General features: G+C 40.7%; 1 protein-coding gene across 2 annotated transcripts in view; it reads right to left on the bottom strand.

Annotated features, from left to right (window-relative positions):
* Positions 1-637: 637 nt before the first annotated feature.
* The window catches only part of frmd3 (FERM domain containing 3), a 162,304-nt gene continuing 143,367 nt past the window's right edge, over positions 638-19,574 (bottom strand). For both annotated transcript variants that reach the window (XM_033017626.1, XM_033017625.1), the window contains one exon: positions 638-7,188. In XM_033017626.1, the coding sequence (XP_032873517.1) occupies positions 6,587-7,188 (602 nt within the window). In that variant the 3' untranslated portion in view covers positions 638-6,586. The remainder of the gene's footprint in view (positions 7,189-19,574) is intronic.

Genomic DNA, 19,574 nt, shown 5'->3' on the forward strand with positions numbered 1-19,574 from the left:
AAGCCTCATCCTTTACAATTGACTGTGATATGTTGTCTGCCACAGAAAAGGTAATTCCCTGATCCTCTGCAACCATCACCTACCAGTGGAAGAGAGACAATAGACAATAGGTGCAGGAGTAGGCCATTGTGCCCTTCAAGCCAGCACCGCCATTCAATGTGATCATGGCTGATCATCCACAATCAGTACACCGTTCCTGCCTTCTCCCCATATCCCCTGACTCAGCTATCTTCAAGAGCCCTATCTAGCTCTCTCTTGAAAGTATCCACAGAACCGGCCTCCACCGCCCTCGGAGGCAGAGAATTCCACAGACTCACAACTCTCTGTGGGAAAAAGTGTTTCCTCATCTCCGTTCTAAATGGCTTACCCCTTATTCTTAAACTGTGGCCCCTGGTTCTGGGCTTTCCCCAACATCTGGAACTTGTTTACTGCCTCTAGAGTGTCCAAACCCTTAATAATCTTATATTTCAATAAGATTCCCTTTCATCCTTCCAAATTCCAGAGTATGTAAGCCCAGCCGCTCCATTCTCTCAGCACATGATAGTCCCGCCATCCTGGGAATTAACCTTGTAAACCTACGCAGCGCTCCTTCAATAGCAAGAATGTCCTTCCTCAAATTTGGAGACCAAAACTGCACACAATACTCCAGGTGTGGTCTCACTAGGGCCCTGTACAACTGCAGAAGGGCCTCTTTGCTCCTATACTCAACTCCTCCTGTTATGAAGGCCAACATGCCATTCAAAGTTACACTCCGAGTCGCAGGATTTTGTACCATTTTGGTCTCCTTACCCTAAAATAGGATTACATTTTCACAGAGAGGTCAGCCAAGATTTACTAGAGTGTTTCTGCTAGTGGTGGGTTTGCTTTCTGAGTGTGAATAGTAAAAAGAGTGAATAGACTAGGCTTATATTCTCTTGAATGTCGGCTTTCAAAGAGATGCCTAGATCTCTGGTTCTGTCATAAGATGCTTAACAAATGGATCACCATCTCCACTTCTTTAAAGAATAATTGATTTGCAGATCAGAAAATTTGTTATTATTGGATTGTGTGAGCGAACCATTCGATTAAAGCAGGTCAACTGAAAAACAGTCTGAAACCCCTGCTCCAGCATTTAGATTAAGAGAAGAAACCTCATTGAAATTAGGTTGGATGCAAAGAGAATACGGTCCTTGTCTGATAAGTTTAGAAGCAGCAGTCAGAGTCTTAGAATAAGAGGTAAGTTATTTGAAACTGATGGAATTTTTCCTGCAGTAGAGACGAAATCTTTGGAATTCTCTCTCCCAAAGGCATGCGGAGGGCCATTCATTGAGTTTAGTTAAAACAGAGATCAATATTTTTTTGGAAATCAAGCGAATCAAGAGATATGGGGAGTGCATGAAAATGATGTAGAAAATCAGTCATGATCTTGATGACTGATGGAGCAGGCAGAAAGGGCCAAATGGTAGGAAACTCCTTTTTCATAAGTAATTATATTTACATTTATAATCATTTGTTTTGATTCTCTCATAATTTTGTTGGGAGCACTTCAGAAAGGATGACATTGTGGTCCCAGTTTTGCATTGCATATATGGGAATTCCATTTGTAGTTGGCTCCTCTTCAATCGCAAACATGTCCATTAACGCAAGCAGGAACAGTGACTCAAAGCATAAGTGTTCTTGCCTTACTTACCAATAATAATATTGGTATATGATGAGGTGTCCTTAGTCAGCCCAATCATCTCTGCTGAACATGTCAGCACATCACCTACGAAAAATACTTTTGGGGGGACTTGATGCTAAAAAAACATCTCCCCTTGGCAGGGCATATGGGTGAAACAAGTTCAGTATCAAAACTTCCAAAGTAAGCTGCACCGCAAAAATATTGGAAAAGCCTACAATTACTAAAATTCTCACAATTAGCTCAGGATCAAAAAGTTAAAGATGGATCTAAAGATCCTGCTAATAATTTAAAGGGATGTTTTTTCTTATTCCTGATCAGTCTGTGTTTTTTAAACTGTATTTTAATATACCGTTGCCTTTGTTTTAATTACAGTTCAATGGAGTTACCAATAAATACTGCACATATTGATTAGAATTGTTTTGGTTTCTGATTTTAAAATATCTATATTCTGTAAAACTTAATTAGGAGAAATTTGAATTGCCCAATGCATTCCTCGTTTATTAATCTATTTTGTTTGTTGATTAAGATAGATTTTAAGCCAACATTAAGTAGTCTGTACAAAAATACTAAATTACTCAATTTACAGACCAGTACAGGGACAGATTCTGTTAGATATGAACAACTTTGTTAGACCTAATTATTTACTTGCTTTTCAGCACTTACTATTTGCTATTCATTGTATTTTGACTCTGTCGTACAACACAGAAACAGGCCCTTTGGCCCAATTCACCCATGCAGACCAAGATCTCCCATCTAAACGACTTCCATTTGCCCGCATTTGGCCTATATCCCTCCAAATCTTTCCTATCCATGTACATGTCCAGGTGTCTTTTAAATGCTGTTTTAGTACCTGTCTCAAGTGCCTCACCTGCCACCTCGTTCCATATACCCACCATCCTCTGAGTGAAAAAGTTGTTCTCAGGTTCCTATTCAATCTTGCCCCACTCACCTTAAACCTACATCCTCTGGTTGTTGATTCCCCTGCCCTGGGTAAAAGACCTTGTGATTCACCCTATCCCGTCATAATCTTAGAGACAAGGTCACCCCTCAGCTCCAAGGAATAAAGTCCTAACCTGCCCAACCTTTCCCTGTAGCTCAGATGCTCAAGTCCTGGCAACATCCTCATAAACCTTCTCTACACCCATCCTATATTAATGATATCCTTCCTATAGCAGGATGACTAAAACGGAGCACAATGCTCCAAATGGGGCCTCACTAATGTCTGGTCCAACTATAATATAATGTCTCAACTTCTATATTCAATACCCTGACTGATGAAGGCCAATGTACCAAAAGCCTTTACCACACAATCTACTTGTGACACCACTATCAGGGAACTATGTAACTGTACTCCTGGATCCCTCTGCTCTACAGCATTCCCAGGAGCCCATCAATCAATGTGAAGATCCTGCCTTTCTTATCTCTTAAAGAATGTTGAAACTGTATGTGAAGTAATAAAATAATGGTCATAAAATAATTACTGCATATCAGCTAAAGGTGCAAGGAAACAAATGAGTGCATTTTTATAATATTTTAAATATACCAGAGAAGCTATGTTAGTTAGCTTGTAAAAACTCTCAGTTCCCAAGGGCAACTTCTCATCTTCCAACTCCCTAAATCCTCACTTACATCAGGTCTCTTTTATCGGTTACACTGTGCTCACTGACTAGCTTTTATTACTGCAGTTCATGCTGATGTTCAGATTCCATAATTGTCCTACCGTTCCTTATCTCCCAAGCCTTCTGCAAACCTACAGGCTGTCTGCTCCTCCTGTTCCTTTTGCTCCACCAAGGCATGCCTTTAAGCACTTAAGCCTTGTGGATTGGTTATTTCTTACTAACCAATTGTAGTGCTTGTTAGTAGAGCTCCGCCTACTATGCAGTTTATATTATCAGAAATCAGTTCATGTAATTAGTCTGAGTAGTTGCTAAGCTTGCTGTAACACCATGCTGAAGTATACTGTGAGTAGACGTTAATAAATGAGTTGTACCCTGACGTGCGTATGACTGGCTTTGTTACATGGTGTCAGAAGTGGGATCTGCCATTACATGCTTTTGGCATCAAGAACGGAGAACACAGATGCACTGCCTATCTGAGCAGCAACATCCTCTACCATTCGCATTGGGTAGTGTGGGCGTTTGATTGCTGTGTTTACGTCTCTGGGGTTGATGTCGATTCGGATTTCTTCCTTGTTTTTCTTCGTTGCAACCAACATGGTGGAAACCCAGTCAGATGGGTCAGTAACCGTAGCTATGACACCCAGGACACCATCCGCTGGAGCTCATTGTGTACTCTGTCGCGCATGGCATGCAGAATATGGTGTGGAGCTCAGACCACAGGAGTGATATTTGGATCCACGGCAATATTGTATTTGAGGGGGAGCATTCCAAGCTCGTTGTCAAACAATTCTTTATATTGTGAGAGTATCTGCTGAGTGGAGCCCTCAGTGTGAGAGACTTGATGGACAGCAGGCCCAAAGGAGACTAGGCCTTGATCGTGGCATGTGTTGATGCCAAGCAGAGTTGCAGATTCCCCTTGGACAATAAAAAACTTGAGTGGGTGACACTGGGAGTCTACGATGCAGTTCAATTCAGTTTCTCCAATTCGGTACAGAACCTCACCCCCATAGGCCCGTAACGTGGACGTATTTTTTTCAACATGCTCAGCATTACGTATCCGTTTAAATTCAGATAAGGACAGGACATTGCATTTTGCTCCTGTATTGATCTTATCGAGGGCAATTTTGTTGTTTATAATCAGGGTGACTTCAGGGTCAAACTGCTTGTTAGTGGAGGGGAGGAGCCTTGAGCTCTGGAATTTTCTTCATTTAATTCTCCACCTCTCAACTTATCTCCTATTTTTAAAGTTGTTTTGTAAAACCTATCTCATTAATTTGGCAGTTGTTCATCTGTCCTTTCTTTTTTTATGTTGCTCAATATAATACTTTGCATAACAATGCTCCAATGAAGCACCTTGAGATGTGTTTATTGTTTTATATTTCAAAAACAAATAATTCCCATTTTTAAGATTTATCTTCTGATTATCCCATGTTTAAGTTAGAAAATGAAATATGTAAGTTTCAAAGGTTTAGATTAAATCCACAATTCTAACCATTTGAATCAGAAGGCACCATTAAATATTGATGGGCAGCTTATTTTTCTCATCCTCACACATTACAACTCTTGTGCATAAATGTCTCATTTCCTAAAATCAGTGCACATGTGGTAACTGTTATAGACCCCCAAGAAAAGCAAAATGTTGGAACAGGATGAGGAGAAACACCAGCTCCATTTTATACCACATGAGGGTACGGACAGGATTCCTCATGTTTAGAAAGGGAAATATCCCAATACATTTGCTGCTTTTCCCACATACATCAGATGTCAAATTGGGGGAGAAATATTGTGTGCTGCACCAATTTAAAAAAATCATACTATTGTGCTTCTCAAACATGCAGTATTCCCAAAGTTCAATTAAGCATATTGACCAAAAACATCTCTGTTCAAATGTCAATGTTGTTGGCACATATGACCAGTATACACTCTTGAAATCTCTTGAAATTACCTCAATGGCTACGTGATAGTTCCTGATTGTATTTACTGGTGGCAGTCAACTGATCAAGAGTGCACAATCAAGAGGCAAAGTGATTTTTCGATGGACATTGGAGAAACAGTTATTTGAATGTCTGAGTATTGTACTATCTATATTTTATATTATTCTCAACATAACTCTTTGACTTTCTAACTTGCAATTGTCACTTGTTGACTGCAAATACTAACTTTGTCATCCTATGTATCTGCTCCACTGAAAAGTATCTATGTCCAAAATTCATTATTTGTGATTGAATTCCTTAAACACGAGCCTGTACATAAAAACAGAAAATTAATTCTAATGATTTTTCCCATGAACCATCTTATGTTTTTACGAAGAAAAATATAAAATTTTGAATATTGACAACATTATTGTAAATGAGTAGTTACTTGACAAGGTATAATTCAATATCACAGTTAAAAGTCTCTTATATTGATAAATTTCAGTTTGCTTCATGTGAATAAGCATATAGAACCGCCAAAAATGAAAGCATTTAGGCAGTTATCCAATGTCTTTTGATTCCTTACCTCAGATCATCGCAACACGACAATTTTATGAATCTAGACCAAAAGTGACAACATCACCTTTCATTAACTTCCCTTTTCCCTACTTTCAAAACAGTAAGTAAAAAGTAAGAGAAAGCTCCTACTTTTATTTACATCATTTCAAGTCTCCTCTACCTGAAAACCTTTCAGTTGGTTGGAGAATTTAGTTATAACAGTTGCATTTGCATAGTTTAAATGCAATTTCCAATAACTTTCTAAGACTTCTGCCACTTTTCCCTCCAAACTACAGTGGACAAGCAAAAAAATCTCCAAAAATATTCATCCCCAATGAACCTGGTACTAGTTATTATAGACTTAACTGATAATTTCTAATAAACTGAATATTGACATCACTGCAGTATGTGTAAATACCAAACTACCAACCCCCAAAACAATGCCTTTTGCAGCAAATACAATTTTGAAAATACACAAGATCAATTTAACAAAACAATTTTTCATGTCTGTAGAGTCTTTTGAATCTCAATGTCACCGGGGGATGAATGGAGACAAAATGTTGTGCACTCACTCAAGAATACAATACTCTTGAACACCGGATAAAACTTTCCATTAATTTAAAATATTTCTTTCATGCCACACCTATTACTTTGGATGTTAAATTCAATAATTTCATGAGCATGTTTCACTTTAAATAAAAACTGAATAAAATTTCCTGAAATACTTTTAAACCACATTAAAAAGGTACAAAACATAAAAACTGTAAAAACAGCCGAAATAAGTTTTGCTCAGAGAAGTTGTTGTTACTGTTAGTCCACTGCACACTGATACAGCCTCAGGAGCTGCCTAGCTTGTCAAGAACATAGTGTATTTTACATGTCAGCCACTGTCTAAGTGGACAGAAGTATTCATTGTGAAACTGCTCAAACTCAGGCGTTTGCCGGATTTCCCTCAGAAAAGAAGCATCAATGTCAGATTCCAGCAAAACCAATAGAAGTGGGAAAGCAAACAGCAGCAATCCCAGTCCCACCAGAAGCAGTTTCACAAAGCTCTTTGACAACATATTCAGATGTCTGTTGCTTGTCAACAATTCAAAACTCCTAGAAAATACCCACTTCACCTCCTTCAGCTCCTCCTCATCACCAATCAGCGGTGTAGTTTCAGTTGCATCTAACTCATTGTATGAGCCTTCATTATCCTTCTGATTCCCAATTGAATGACTATTGAAAAGCAAATCCATCCCACCATCTTCCACAGGTGTAGGCAGGACGCTGGTACTTGGATTGTACACTAACTCAGATATAGTTGGACAATCTTCATTCTTTTCCTCTTGGTTTTCACATCCTGATTCTTCCATTTCTATTAACTTATTATGCAACTCTTTTACCTCTTCCTCATCTGGTGTTGATTCATCATTTAATTTTAACAGTTCTCCATCTGAAAAAAGATCAGAAGATTTAAAGATAAGAATTATTTCATATAATTTTCCCTGATAAATGCAAGTTATTATGTGAGAGGTTGCTGATTTAAAATTGTCTTCAACTTTAATATCCATTCTTAAGTTAATGATTTACTTTTTAAAAATCAGTCTGAAGATGGTTTCGACCCGAAACGTCACCTATTCCTTCGCTCCATGGAAGCTGCCTCACCCGCTGAGTTTCTCCAGTATTTTTGTCTACCTTCGATTTTTCCAGCATCTGCAGTTCTTTCTTAAATACTTTATAAAAATCACTATTTTAATATAAAATGATATTAAATAGTAAACAACTCTGGGAATCATCACTGGTCAAATTATTGAATGGGAAGATAGAAGGAACACTCACAGCCCACTGAAAAATTGACATTTTCTTTCATTGTATGCAATCCATCTACTCAAAGAATTGTACATTGGTTTACAATTTCCCTTTCTGTGCAGAAAGGTTCATGAACCACAGTTGCCAAAGTGTTTCAGAGCTTAATTCTGCTTCTAACTGATCCAATTCCTTATGGCAGCTAAACACCAAAATGACAAGCCAGGTGTGGAATTATTATCATTAACTATTTGTGAATAAAATATATTCTTACTGCCTAATACACCACTGCATAATTGACAACTATTCTTTTAATGGTAACAATAATTGTAAATTATAGTCATTCATAGATTTAGTAAATGATTCTAACCATTATATTGTTGAAATATGTTGTGCGGATGCAGGCTGATACCCACATTTTAAGCATTTGAAATTTCCACAGGAATTTTTAATGACTGACCACTGTTCTAGAAGTTCCGAGTCATTTTGCCAAAGTTAAAGCTGAAGAAATGAAGAACAAAATTCAAGACACAACTCCTACCTTATAAATATTTTTTATGAAAGCTCGGTCACTTTATGAGGAGATCATTTCACAGTCTATTGCCTTACAAATTGAATGTGACCAGTAAGGTCATATAAATGGGTCAGTGCTTGGCAAGCAAGCATCTACCTTTCATCCATTTCAGTGCGGGCAAAGGAAATCGGGTGAGGCCAGGTCCAGGGTGGATCTAGCTCAGCGGATGGAGTTGCAGCTGCAAGAGAGATAGGACGGGGTAGATTTGGGCATCTGCTAGGAGTTGTCTTTCACTTACGTTAGGTGGCATCATCACTAAGGCTATCATGTTCAACTGTTGGAGTAGTTTAAGAGTTGGAAGTCAGATCTGTTAAAAGGCAGTAATGGTTTGGGCATCTGACTGGTGGTTGGTGGATGTGTCAGATTGTGGATCAGTATTTTATATGCTACGGAGGAGCAGCAGTTCAATTTTAGTGGGAGGGCTGCGCAGTAAATTACCGAGTATGAAGATTTGTGCTGTATGATAGGGTTAAGTAGAAAGAATGAATGAGTCTGAGGAAGGGATATTGGTAGTGGGTGGTGTGGCTGCAAGGGTGGCCGGTCCTCACCCTGTCATGGTGTGTGTCGAGGAGAGGCGTGTGCTTGTAGTGGTTCTGATTGAGTTTGCCCCCGCTCCGTCAGATTTGTTCATCAGGCCCAGGCTCTGGGATATTTCTCGGGCGCCAGCTCCACACAACTTGAGCCGCCTTTCCGAGATACCCAGCATGCTTTTTTGTGATGCGAAGAGACGCATACTGTACAGAATGCTCCTGCACACTCTGCACCTCCTTGCCTTCATCTTCCGTCCGGACATGCCATGGTGGTCCGTTTTTACACCTGAAGGCGGGGGCGGTCCCCAGTGGATATCTCTCTACAAGGGAGTCGTCCCCCTTTACATTGGGGAACTGGGGTGGAGAGTGCTGCACAGAGCGATGGCGTGTAATAAACTTTTGAGTCGGTTCACGGGCTCGCTGGCCGCATGTATTTTCTGCGGCGAGGAAGAGACCAGGTTCCACACATACATGGAGTATGTGAGGTTGCTGCCCCTGTACCAATATCTGAAGGGGCTGCTCCTCAAGTTTTGGTTCCATTTTAGTCCCACGATCCTGGTGATTGCACACAAGGCAGGGAGTGGGAAGAACCAATCAGGGGGGTGGTATCTCCCTGTCGGTTTGCTCCTGGGCCTGGCCAAGACGGCCATTTGTGGGTCCAGGCAGCGGGCGGTCGATGATCACACCAGAGTCAGCTGCCTGCCCCTCTTCCAGGCCTATGTCCGTGGTCGCGTGTCCCTGGACAGGACTCTGGAGGCAATAGACAATAGACAATAGATGTAGGAGTAGGCCATTTGGCCCCTCGAGCCAGCACCGCCATTCAATATGATCATGGCTGATCATCCCCAATCAGTACCCCGTTCCTGCCTTCTCCCCATTTCCCATGACTCCGCTATTTTTAAGAGCCCTATCTAGCTCTCTCTTGAGGCCTTTAAGAGCCCTATCTAGCTCTCTCTTGACGCCTTTTGTGAACGCTGGTCACCACGTGGGGTCGAGAACATTGTAAATAATGACTGTACCATTGTACTATAATTATTGCTTGATGTATTGTAACCTTTGAATGTACTTTTGATATGCTGTATTATGCATTTTGCTGAATAAAGTCCTTGGGGGAAAAAAAAAAGGGATATTGGTAATGAATTTGAAAAGTTGAAGAATCTTTTTACAAAAGTGGATAAGTGGATAAAGAAAATTATAGAATGAACAAAAGTGTTGAATGAGGGTGAGATGAAATGTGTAGCAGATGAGCTCTGTGAAACATTTAAGATCAGATAAAGCCTACATAAATGGAATATAAACAACACAGTGATACCAACAGAGTAAATCGATTGTAAAGGAAGCCTCAATCTTAATGAAGAATAAAGTCCTATTCAGGCAAAATAAAAACTTTACCATTTATTTTAATATACTGGCTTATCAGTATTCCTGTAAACACTATCCTCCTCCCCACTCACAATATGAAGAATTGTTGCCCATGCATAAATAGATAATCTTGAATCATTTTCAATATATTTCTCTATTTTTTCAACGCACTGGAGCAGAACAGGTCAAGAGATTTTATAGAGCAATTCAAATTCATAAAGAGGAAAACACCCTCAGTGGCAATAAGAGTCGGTAATTAAGTGATTAAGAAACAATATAAATAAACGTATTTTACAAGTTGCTGTCATTTATATTTGCAGGAGTTTAGGATAAATACATGAAGGAAAAAATAAGGAAGTAGGATTAACTGGACAATTTTTCCCGAAGAGACGAGACAGGCATATTGCCTTTCTTGATGCTATATCGTTCTCTGATATGTTACTGGTTTAAAATAATTTGGCAGCATTCTATGGTATATTGGCCTCTATATGTCAGTGTCTGCAACAGTGAAAAAGAAACAGATGAAATCATGAAAATTGTCTGCTTGTACGAATCAGTGGTAGCGGCACGGTGACGCAACGGCAGAGTTGCTGTCTTACAGTGCTTGCAGCGCCGGAGACCAGGGTCCGATCCCGACTACAGATGCTGTCTGCACGGAGTTTGTACATTCTCCCCGTGACCGCGCTGGTTTTCTCCAGGATCTTCAGTTTCCTCACACACTTGAAAGACGTACAGGTTTGTAGGTTAAGTGGCTTGATATAAATGTAAATTGTCCCTAGTGTGTGTAGGGTAGCGTTAATTTGCGGGAATGCCGGTCGGCGCAAACTCGGTGAGCCGAAGGGCCTGTTTCCGCTGTATCTCTAAACTAACTAGAAGGGAATTTTAAACAATGTGCAGTGGTGTCACAATTACAGTACAAATCCTTCACGGTACATCATTCATTCACAAATTACACGATAATTCTGATCAAAGCACAATGTGAATTAAAATATAGACATTGCAAATATGATGAGCATGTTAAAAAATAAATCCGCAAGTTAACAAATTTTTTCCTCAAAATCAAATCCATCACTTAATCAAAAAGATCATGCAGTCTGTCATTTATAAATGAAGGAGGATGTTACCAATTTCCCAGACTATAACCTTGGGCCCCTGTTTCAACAATCGATTACAAACGATCCTGGAACAATGGTTTACCATCCTCAAGTGGATGCTTCTTCTTGTCCGAATCTTTAGCAAATTTTTCATCATGCTTTCTTGTTTTCTATCAGTCCCACAAAAGGCCTTCGTTGTGGTATTTCCATGGTTAAATCAGTGAATTCTCAACCATGGAACATAACAGACTTCAGGACACTGACTAAATGCCATCTGCATGAGAGGATTTAAGAATACAGCCACGAGGGAAATTATGGCTCAAATTACAGTTATTTACAAATCATTTGCTAGAATAAGTTATGATACTGTGCCAAAGAAATTTATGGCCTAGAAATACTGCTACATTTTTTCTAAACTGAACGTCAAAGAATCATACAGCACGGAAACGGGTCCTTCTGCCCAACTCATTCATGCTGATTGTGATGCCTATCTACACTAATCGCATTTGCCTACATTAAGCCCGTATGCTTCTACTCGTTTCCAATCTAAGAGCCTGTCCAAATTCCTTTTAAATGTTGTTATCGTATTTGCTGCTACCTCTTGCTCTGGCAGCTCAATTTATATAACCATTGCCCTGTGTGTGATGTCTTCAGGCCATGCCATGATTACTAGCATATACAAACATCTTTATCACAATTTTCCAGGAGCTATGAATTTGCACCCCAATGTTCTCTTGTACATGGCTCCTGCCATTTACTCTGCATGAACTATTAGTATTTGACATCCCAAAATGCATTACCTCACATTTGTCTGGATAAATTCCATTTGGCCCTATTCCACCCAACTTTCCAACTGATTTGTGTAACTCTGTATCTTATCTGTTCATTGCTGTCTACAACTACACCGATTTTTGTGTCATGAAATTCACTATTTACTATTCCACATACATTCTCATCCAAGTCATATGACAAACAACAATTGTCCCCACACCAGTCCCTGGTACACCACTGGGTATTATCTTCCAGTCAGAAATCACCCCTACCCTTTGTTTCTTGTCACAAAGCCAATTTATAGACAATAGACAATAGGTGGAGGAGTAGGCAATTTGGCCCCTTGAACCAGCACAGCCATTCAATGTGATCATGGCTCCCCATATCCCTTGACTCCGCTATCTTTAAGAGCTCTGTCTAGCTCTCTCTTGAAAGCATCCAAAGAACCAGCCTCCACCGCCCTCTGAGGCAGAGAATTCCACAGACTCACAACTCTCTGTACGAAAACGTTTTACCTCATCTCTGTTCTAAATGGCTCACCCTTTATGCATAAAGAGTGGCCCCTGTTTCTGGACTCCCCCAACATCGAGAACATGTTTCCTGCCTCTAGCGCATCCAAACCCTTAATAATCTTATATGTTGCAATAAGATCCCCTTGCATCCTTCTAAATTCCCGAGTATACAAGCCCAGCCACTCCATTCTATCAACATATGACAGTCCTGCCATCCCGGGAATTAACCTGGTGATCCTACGCTGCACTCACTTGATAGCAAGAATGTCCTTCCTCAAATTGGGAACCAAAAATGCACACAATACTCCAGGTGTGGTCTCGCCAAGGCCCTGTACAATTGCAGAATTACCTCTTTGCTCCTATACTCAACCCCTCTTGTTATGAAGGCCAACATGCCATTTGCTTTCTTCACTGCCTGCTGTACCTGCAGGCTTACTTTCAATGACTGATGAACAAGGACCCCCAGATCCCGTGGTACTTCTCCATTTTCCAACTTCACTACATTTAGATAATAATCTACCTTCCTTTTTTTGCTACTAAAGTGGATAACCTCGCATTATTAAACTGCATCTGCCATGCATCCGCCCACTCACCCAAACTGTCCAAGTCACCCTGCATCCTCATAGCATCCTCTTCACCGTTCACACTGCCACCAGGCTTTGTGTCATCTACAAATTTACTAATGTTACTTTTAATCCATTTGTCTAAATAATTAATGTATATTGTAAATAGCTGCGGTCCCAGCACAGAGCTTTACGGTACCCCACTAGTTACTGCCTACCATTCGGAAAGGGTCCCGTTAATCCCTACTCTTTGATTCCTGTCCGCCAACCAATTTTCTATCCATGTCAGCACCCTACCCCCAATACCATGTGCTCTAATTTTGCCCACAAATCTCATATGTGGGGCCTTATCAAATGCTTTCTGAAAGTCCAGGTACACTACATCTACTGGCTCTCCCTTGTCCTGACAGACAGGAAGCAGCATGTGAGGCTGGGAAAGCACATCTTGGACCCGCAAACCCTCAGCATAGGAGCACCACAGGGCTGCGTACTCTCCCCTCTCCTCTACTCTCTTTACACCAATGACTGCACCTCTACTGACTCCTCTGTCAAGCTTTCCAAGTTTGCGGAAGATACAACCATGATTGGACTGATCCAGGATGAGGAAGAATCTGCCTACAGACAGGAAGTGACACAGCTGGCATCCTGGTGCCATTGCAACAACCTGGAGCTCAATGCTCATAAAAGTGTAATTGATAGTAGACTTTAGGAGAGGTCCCCCTCCCCTCACCCCACTCACCATCAACAACACCACAGTCACATCTGTGGAGTCTTTTAAGTTCCTGGGAACCATCATCTCCAAGGACCTTAAGTGGGGGGCTACCATCGATTCCACAGTCAAAAAGGCACAACAGAGGATATACTTCCTGTGGCAACTGAGGAAGCACAATCTACCACAGGCAATAATGGTCCAACTCTATACGCCCATCGTAGAGTCAGGGCGTATAGAATTGTGGATTTCAAACATGTTCGAAACATTACACCTGGAAGAGATGAAACTCCTCCTAGCAGGCAAAGCAGACCACTTCCAAAAGACGTGGTCTGCATTTATGGAACTATTACAAGCATAAGGTGCAATAGTAATTTAAAAAATAAATGGTGCCAGGATCTGGTAACGGGGGGTAAAAAATACGGTTGGTATATCCTTTTTTGCGGAATTTTGTGTTATAATAGAGCGATTGTTTCTCTTTTTTTCTTTTTCTTTCTTTTCTAGGGTCTATTTCCTTTCTTTACTTCCTTCTCTAACTTATTTTCTAAGGGGCTTTCTTTCCCAACACTTTCCTGCACCTTCACGACTCTTTTTCACTTTCCTTACTTCTTTTATTTCTTAAAGCTCAAAAAATGAAGTGGTACAACAAATGTAATAAGATATATGTGATGTGTATTACTGTACTTTATTGTACTTCTAATAAAAATATTTTAAAAAAAACAAAAAAAAACACCACAGTCACATCTGTGGAGTCTTTTAAGTTCCTGGGAACCATCATCTCCAAGGACCTTAAGTGGGGGGCTACCATCGATTCCACAGTCAAAAAGGCACAACAGAGGATATACTTCCTGTGGCAACTGAGGAAGCACAATCTGCCACAGGCCTCTGGAAGGCGACTCCGGACTGTCAAAGCTGCCAGAGCCATACATAAACACAGTGATTTTTTCCCCCACAAGTAGTAGCTCTACTCAATAACCAAAAATCTGTAGCCTCCTTTTGCTCTGGTATTTGATTTAATTCACATGTTTAATCAATAATGCTTTATTATTAATGTTTAATGTTTTATGTGTCATTCCTAACTGTCACTGCATGTAATGTTGTCACTTGCGGGCGGAGCACCAAGGCAAATTCCTTGTATGTGAATACTTGGCCAATAAACTTATACATTAATTCATTCATTTTCCGAGTTACACCCTCAAAAAATTCCAGAAGATTAGTCAAGCATGATTTCCCCTTCGTAAATCCATGCTGACTCGGACCGATCCTGCTACTGCTATCCAAATGTGCTGCTATTTCATCTTTTATAATTGACTTCAGCATCTTCCCCACCACAAATGTCAGGCTAACGTCTAAAATTCCCTGTATTCTCTCTCCCGCCTTTCTTAAAAAGTGGGATAATATTAGCTACCCTCCAATCCACAGGAACCGATCCTGAATCTATAGAACATTGGAAAATGATCACCAATCCGTCTACAATTTCTAGAGCCACTTCCTTAAGTACCTACCATTTCCTTGTTCCCCATAATAAATTCACCTTTTTCAGTCTTCAAGGGTCCAACTTTGGTCTTAACTTTTCCTATTCACATACCTAAAGAAGCTTTTACTCTTTTATATTCTTAGCTAGCTTACCTTCGTACCTCATCTTTTCTCCCCGTATTGCCTTTTTAGTTATCTTCTGTTGCTCTTTAAATGTTGCCCAATCCTCTGGCTTCCCGCTCATCTTTGCTATGTTATACATCTTCTCCTTTATTTTTATACCGTCCCTGATTTCCCTTGTCAGCCACAGTCACCCCTTACTCCCCTTGGAATCTTTCTTCCTCTTTGGAAAGAACTGATCCTGCACCTTCTGTATTGTTCCCAGAAATACCTGCCTTTGTTGCTCCACTATAACCATATAACAATTACAGCACGGAAACAGGCCATCTCGGCCCTTCTAGTCCATGCCGAACACTTATTCTCACCTAGTCCCATCTACCTGCACTCAGACCATAAATCTCCATTCCTTTCCCGTCCATATACCTATCCAATTTATTTTTAAATGATAAAATCGAACCTGCCTCCACCACTTCCACTGTCATCACTGCTAGGGTATCTTTACAATCAACTTTGGCCAGCTCCCCCCTCATGGCTCCATAGTCCCCTTTGTTCAACTGTAATACTGACACCTCCGATTTACCCTTCTGCCTCTCAAATTGTAGATTAAAACATCATATTATGGTCACAATCTCCTAATGGCTCCTTTACCTCGAGTTCCCTTATCATATCCGGTTCATTACACAACACTAAATCCAGAATTGCCTTCTCCCTGGTAGGCTACAGTACAAGCTGCTCTAAGAATCCATCACGGAGGCACTCCACAAACTCTCTTTCTTGGGGTCCAGTACCAACCTGATTTTCTCAGTCTACCTGCATGATGAAATCTCCCATAACAACCGTAGCATTACCTTTACGACATGCCAATTTCAACTCTTGATTCAACTTACACCCCTTATCCAGGCTACCGTTTGGGGGCCTGTAGATGAGTCCCATTAGGGTCTTTTAGTTCCTTAGTTCTACCCATACTGACTCCACATCTCCTGTTTCAATGTCACCCCTTGCATGGGACTGAATTTCATTCCTCACCAACAGAGCTACCCCACCGTATACCCTTGAATATTCAGTTCCCAGCCCTGGCCCTCTTGCAGCCATGTCTCTGTAATTTCCACAACAACCGCCGCTTTCGGTGGGCGGCGCGACTTTCGTCAGCAGCTGCCTCTGCAGTCCGTCTGCGTTTTTATTATTTTATGTCTATGTTTTTATGTAGTTTTTGTTATTTTTTGTTGGGGTATGTGTGTGGGGGGGTGGGGGTGGTGTGGGGGTAACTTTTAAATCTCTCCCTGCACGGGAGACCCGACCTTTTCTTTGTCGGGTCTCCGTTGTCGTTGGGGCTGCAACGAGGAGCGGCCTCCAACAGGAAGACCGGGGGCTGTGGTGCCGACTACTCACCTCACCGTCGCGGAGCTGGCCGAGTCCGGAGCGGGTGGAGCTGTGGTGGACGCTGCTGCGGCCCGACCCCCGGAGATTCGGAGGCTGCAACTGCGGGTTTGGCGGACGGCGGCACCGGGAGCCCGCGGGTCCCTGGAGGGAGACCGCTTTTCAGGGGCTTCCGCAATGGCGACTTCTCCCGCCCGAGTTGCGGGGTTGAAGAGCTCCTGGAGCGGGGCCTTACAGCACCACCCCGCGCGGCTTGGAATGGCTGCGGGACTCTGCGAGCGCACGCCGGGGGCTCTAACACCAAGAACCCGGTGTGCGACCTTGCATCACCCGGCGTGGCTTTAATGGCCGCGGGACAATCGCCATCGCCAGCCGGGGGCTTTGACTTTGACTCTGACATGGGGGGCAGAGTGCAGTGGAGAGATAAGTTTTTTTGGCCTTCCATCACAGCAATGTGATGGATGTTTATATAAATGATGTTGTGTCTTGGGTCTATTTGTTTGTAATGTATGGCTGCAGAAACGGCATTTCGTTTGGACCTCAAGGGGTCCAAATGACAATAAATTGAATTGTATTGTATTGTATTGTATTGTATTGTATCATACTTGCCAATTTTTTTTTTTTTTAATATATATATATTTTTTTATTAGAAGCATGTGTACAAATAATAGTAAGTGACAATTTAATTACACATTTCTTACATAGCTTCAGTTTTTAAAGAGTAAAGATAAAGGGAGAAAAAGATGAGAGAAAGTAATAGAGAGAGAAGAGAAAAAAAAGAGACGCAGAGAGAAACTACCAATAACAAAATTATGGAGATAGATCTGGGAAATGTTGAGTCTAACTATTCATCCAATCCCAAACTCAGGTTTCAACCCTGATTCTATGTTAAACCAATTTACCTTTTCAAATATTCAATAAATGGAGACAATATTCTAACAAAAAGTTCTGGTTTGTCAATTAAGACAAGTCTTATTTTTTCCAAATGCAAGGTCTCAGTCATTTCTGTAACCCGCACTTTAGCCAGTCTGGTTGTTGGGGTAAACTGCATTTCGTTGTCTCTGTACTGTACACTGACAATGACAATTAAAGTTGAATCTGAATCTGAATCTGATCAATGTCATCCAATGAGAAGGTAATATTTTTAATATTAACTGCTCATTAATATAATAAAAAGTTTGGTAAAGCTAATCCTCCATTAACTTTGGACTTGCATAAATGTTTTTTATTTATTCTGTTGTTCTTATAATCCCAGATAAAATTTGTAACAATTGAATCAATTCTTTTGAATAATTTTTTTGGGAGGTATATCAGAATTGATTGGAATAAGTATAATAATTGTGGGAGAAATATCATCTTTATAGCATTAATTCTACCAACTAAACAGATGGGAAGTGTTTTCCAATATTGGATATTTCTGTGTAATTTAGTAAGTAAAGGAGGAAAATTTGATTTGAATAAAGAAGTATATTTCTCAGTCACATAGATTCCAAGGTATTTAAACTTTTCATAGGCGATTTTAAAAGGATACTGTTGAAGTATAAGCGGGTTTTGTTCCACTATTGGCATAATTTCACTTTTATTCCAATTAATTCTATATCCCGAGAATGAACCAAATTGAGATGAGATTTAGTAAAGTCTGAATGCTCATTTCTAGGTTTGTGATGTATAATAATACATCGTCTGCATATAAAGAAATGTTATTAACTGTATGTTTAGTATTATACCCATGTATTTCTGAGTGGGATCTAATGCTCTCTGTGGTTCTAATGCTTCTGCAGTTGTATAGGGCTCTGGTGAGACCACATCTGGAGTATTGTGTACAGTTTTGGTCTCCTAATTTGAGGAAGGACATCCTTGTGATTGAGGCAGTGCAGCGTAGGCAACATGACCACCAAAAGGACTGGACAAGCTAGATGCAGGAAAAATGTTCCCAATGTTGGGCGAGTCCAGAACCAGGGGCCACAGTCTTAGAATAAAGGGGAGGTCATTTAAGACTGAGGTGAGAAAAAACTTTTTCACCCAGAGAGTTGTGAATTTATGGAATTCCCTGCCACAGAGGGCAGTGGAGGCCAAAGCACTGGATGGATTTAAGAGAGAGTTAGATAGAGCTCTAGGGGCTAGTGGAGTCAAGGGATATGGGAAGAAGGCAGGCACGGTTTATTGATAGGGGACGATCAGCCATGATCACAATGAATGGGGGTGCTGGCTCGAAGGGACGAATGGCCTCCTCCTGCACCTATTTTCTATGTTTCTATGTTTCTATGTCAAGCAATATGACTATCATCATTTTATCTACTTTTGACCAACTATGTGGAAAGAATTGTGCTTAAAACAAAAACAAAAACACTACACCAGATGAAGTTCATTACTCTCACAGCATTATTTTGTCAAATGTGGCATTTAACCATAACAGGAATGGCCATGAAAATTGTTCCTTTGGCTTTTGGCCGAATCAAACAAATGTTTATTTGTAACGTACATCCATTTAAAGTTAGATCCTGGAAATTAAAGAAATAAATGTGCTGCTGCCACATAAGCTAGTATAGTTGCATGTCGCCATGCAGGTCAACAAAAGGATAAATGTGCATGTAACTGTTTACTGGGAGTGCTTCCATGGACAAACTGATCAAGAGATGGTGAGTACACCATCCACCTATATTTCTATCATGTAATTCATGCTATCCACATCCCTGCCTTGTCAAGCCTCTCAACCTTGTACTTACCCTTGGCTATCCATGCAGCCCTTACATCCCAAGCTATCAAATTTCTACTCACTCCAAATCTTATCCAGCCCATCCCTGATAGTTGCCTGCAGTAAATGCTTCCATCTTTCAGATAAACACATGAAGCACAGACCCTCTTTGGTTCTGTTCTTTCTCTTTTCAGCTAGGGTATTGTAAACAAACCTTTTCCAAAATCCAGCAGGTGAGAAAACAGTTGTG

This window comes from Amblyraja radiata, chromosome 3 (genome assembly GCF_010909765.2).
Source record: "Amblyraja radiata isolate CabotCenter1 chromosome 3, sAmbRad1.1.pri, whole genome shotgun sequence".
In the NCBI taxonomy this organism is placed as follows: Eukaryota; Metazoa; Chordata; class Chondrichthyes; order Rajiformes; family Rajidae; genus Amblyraja; species Amblyraja radiata.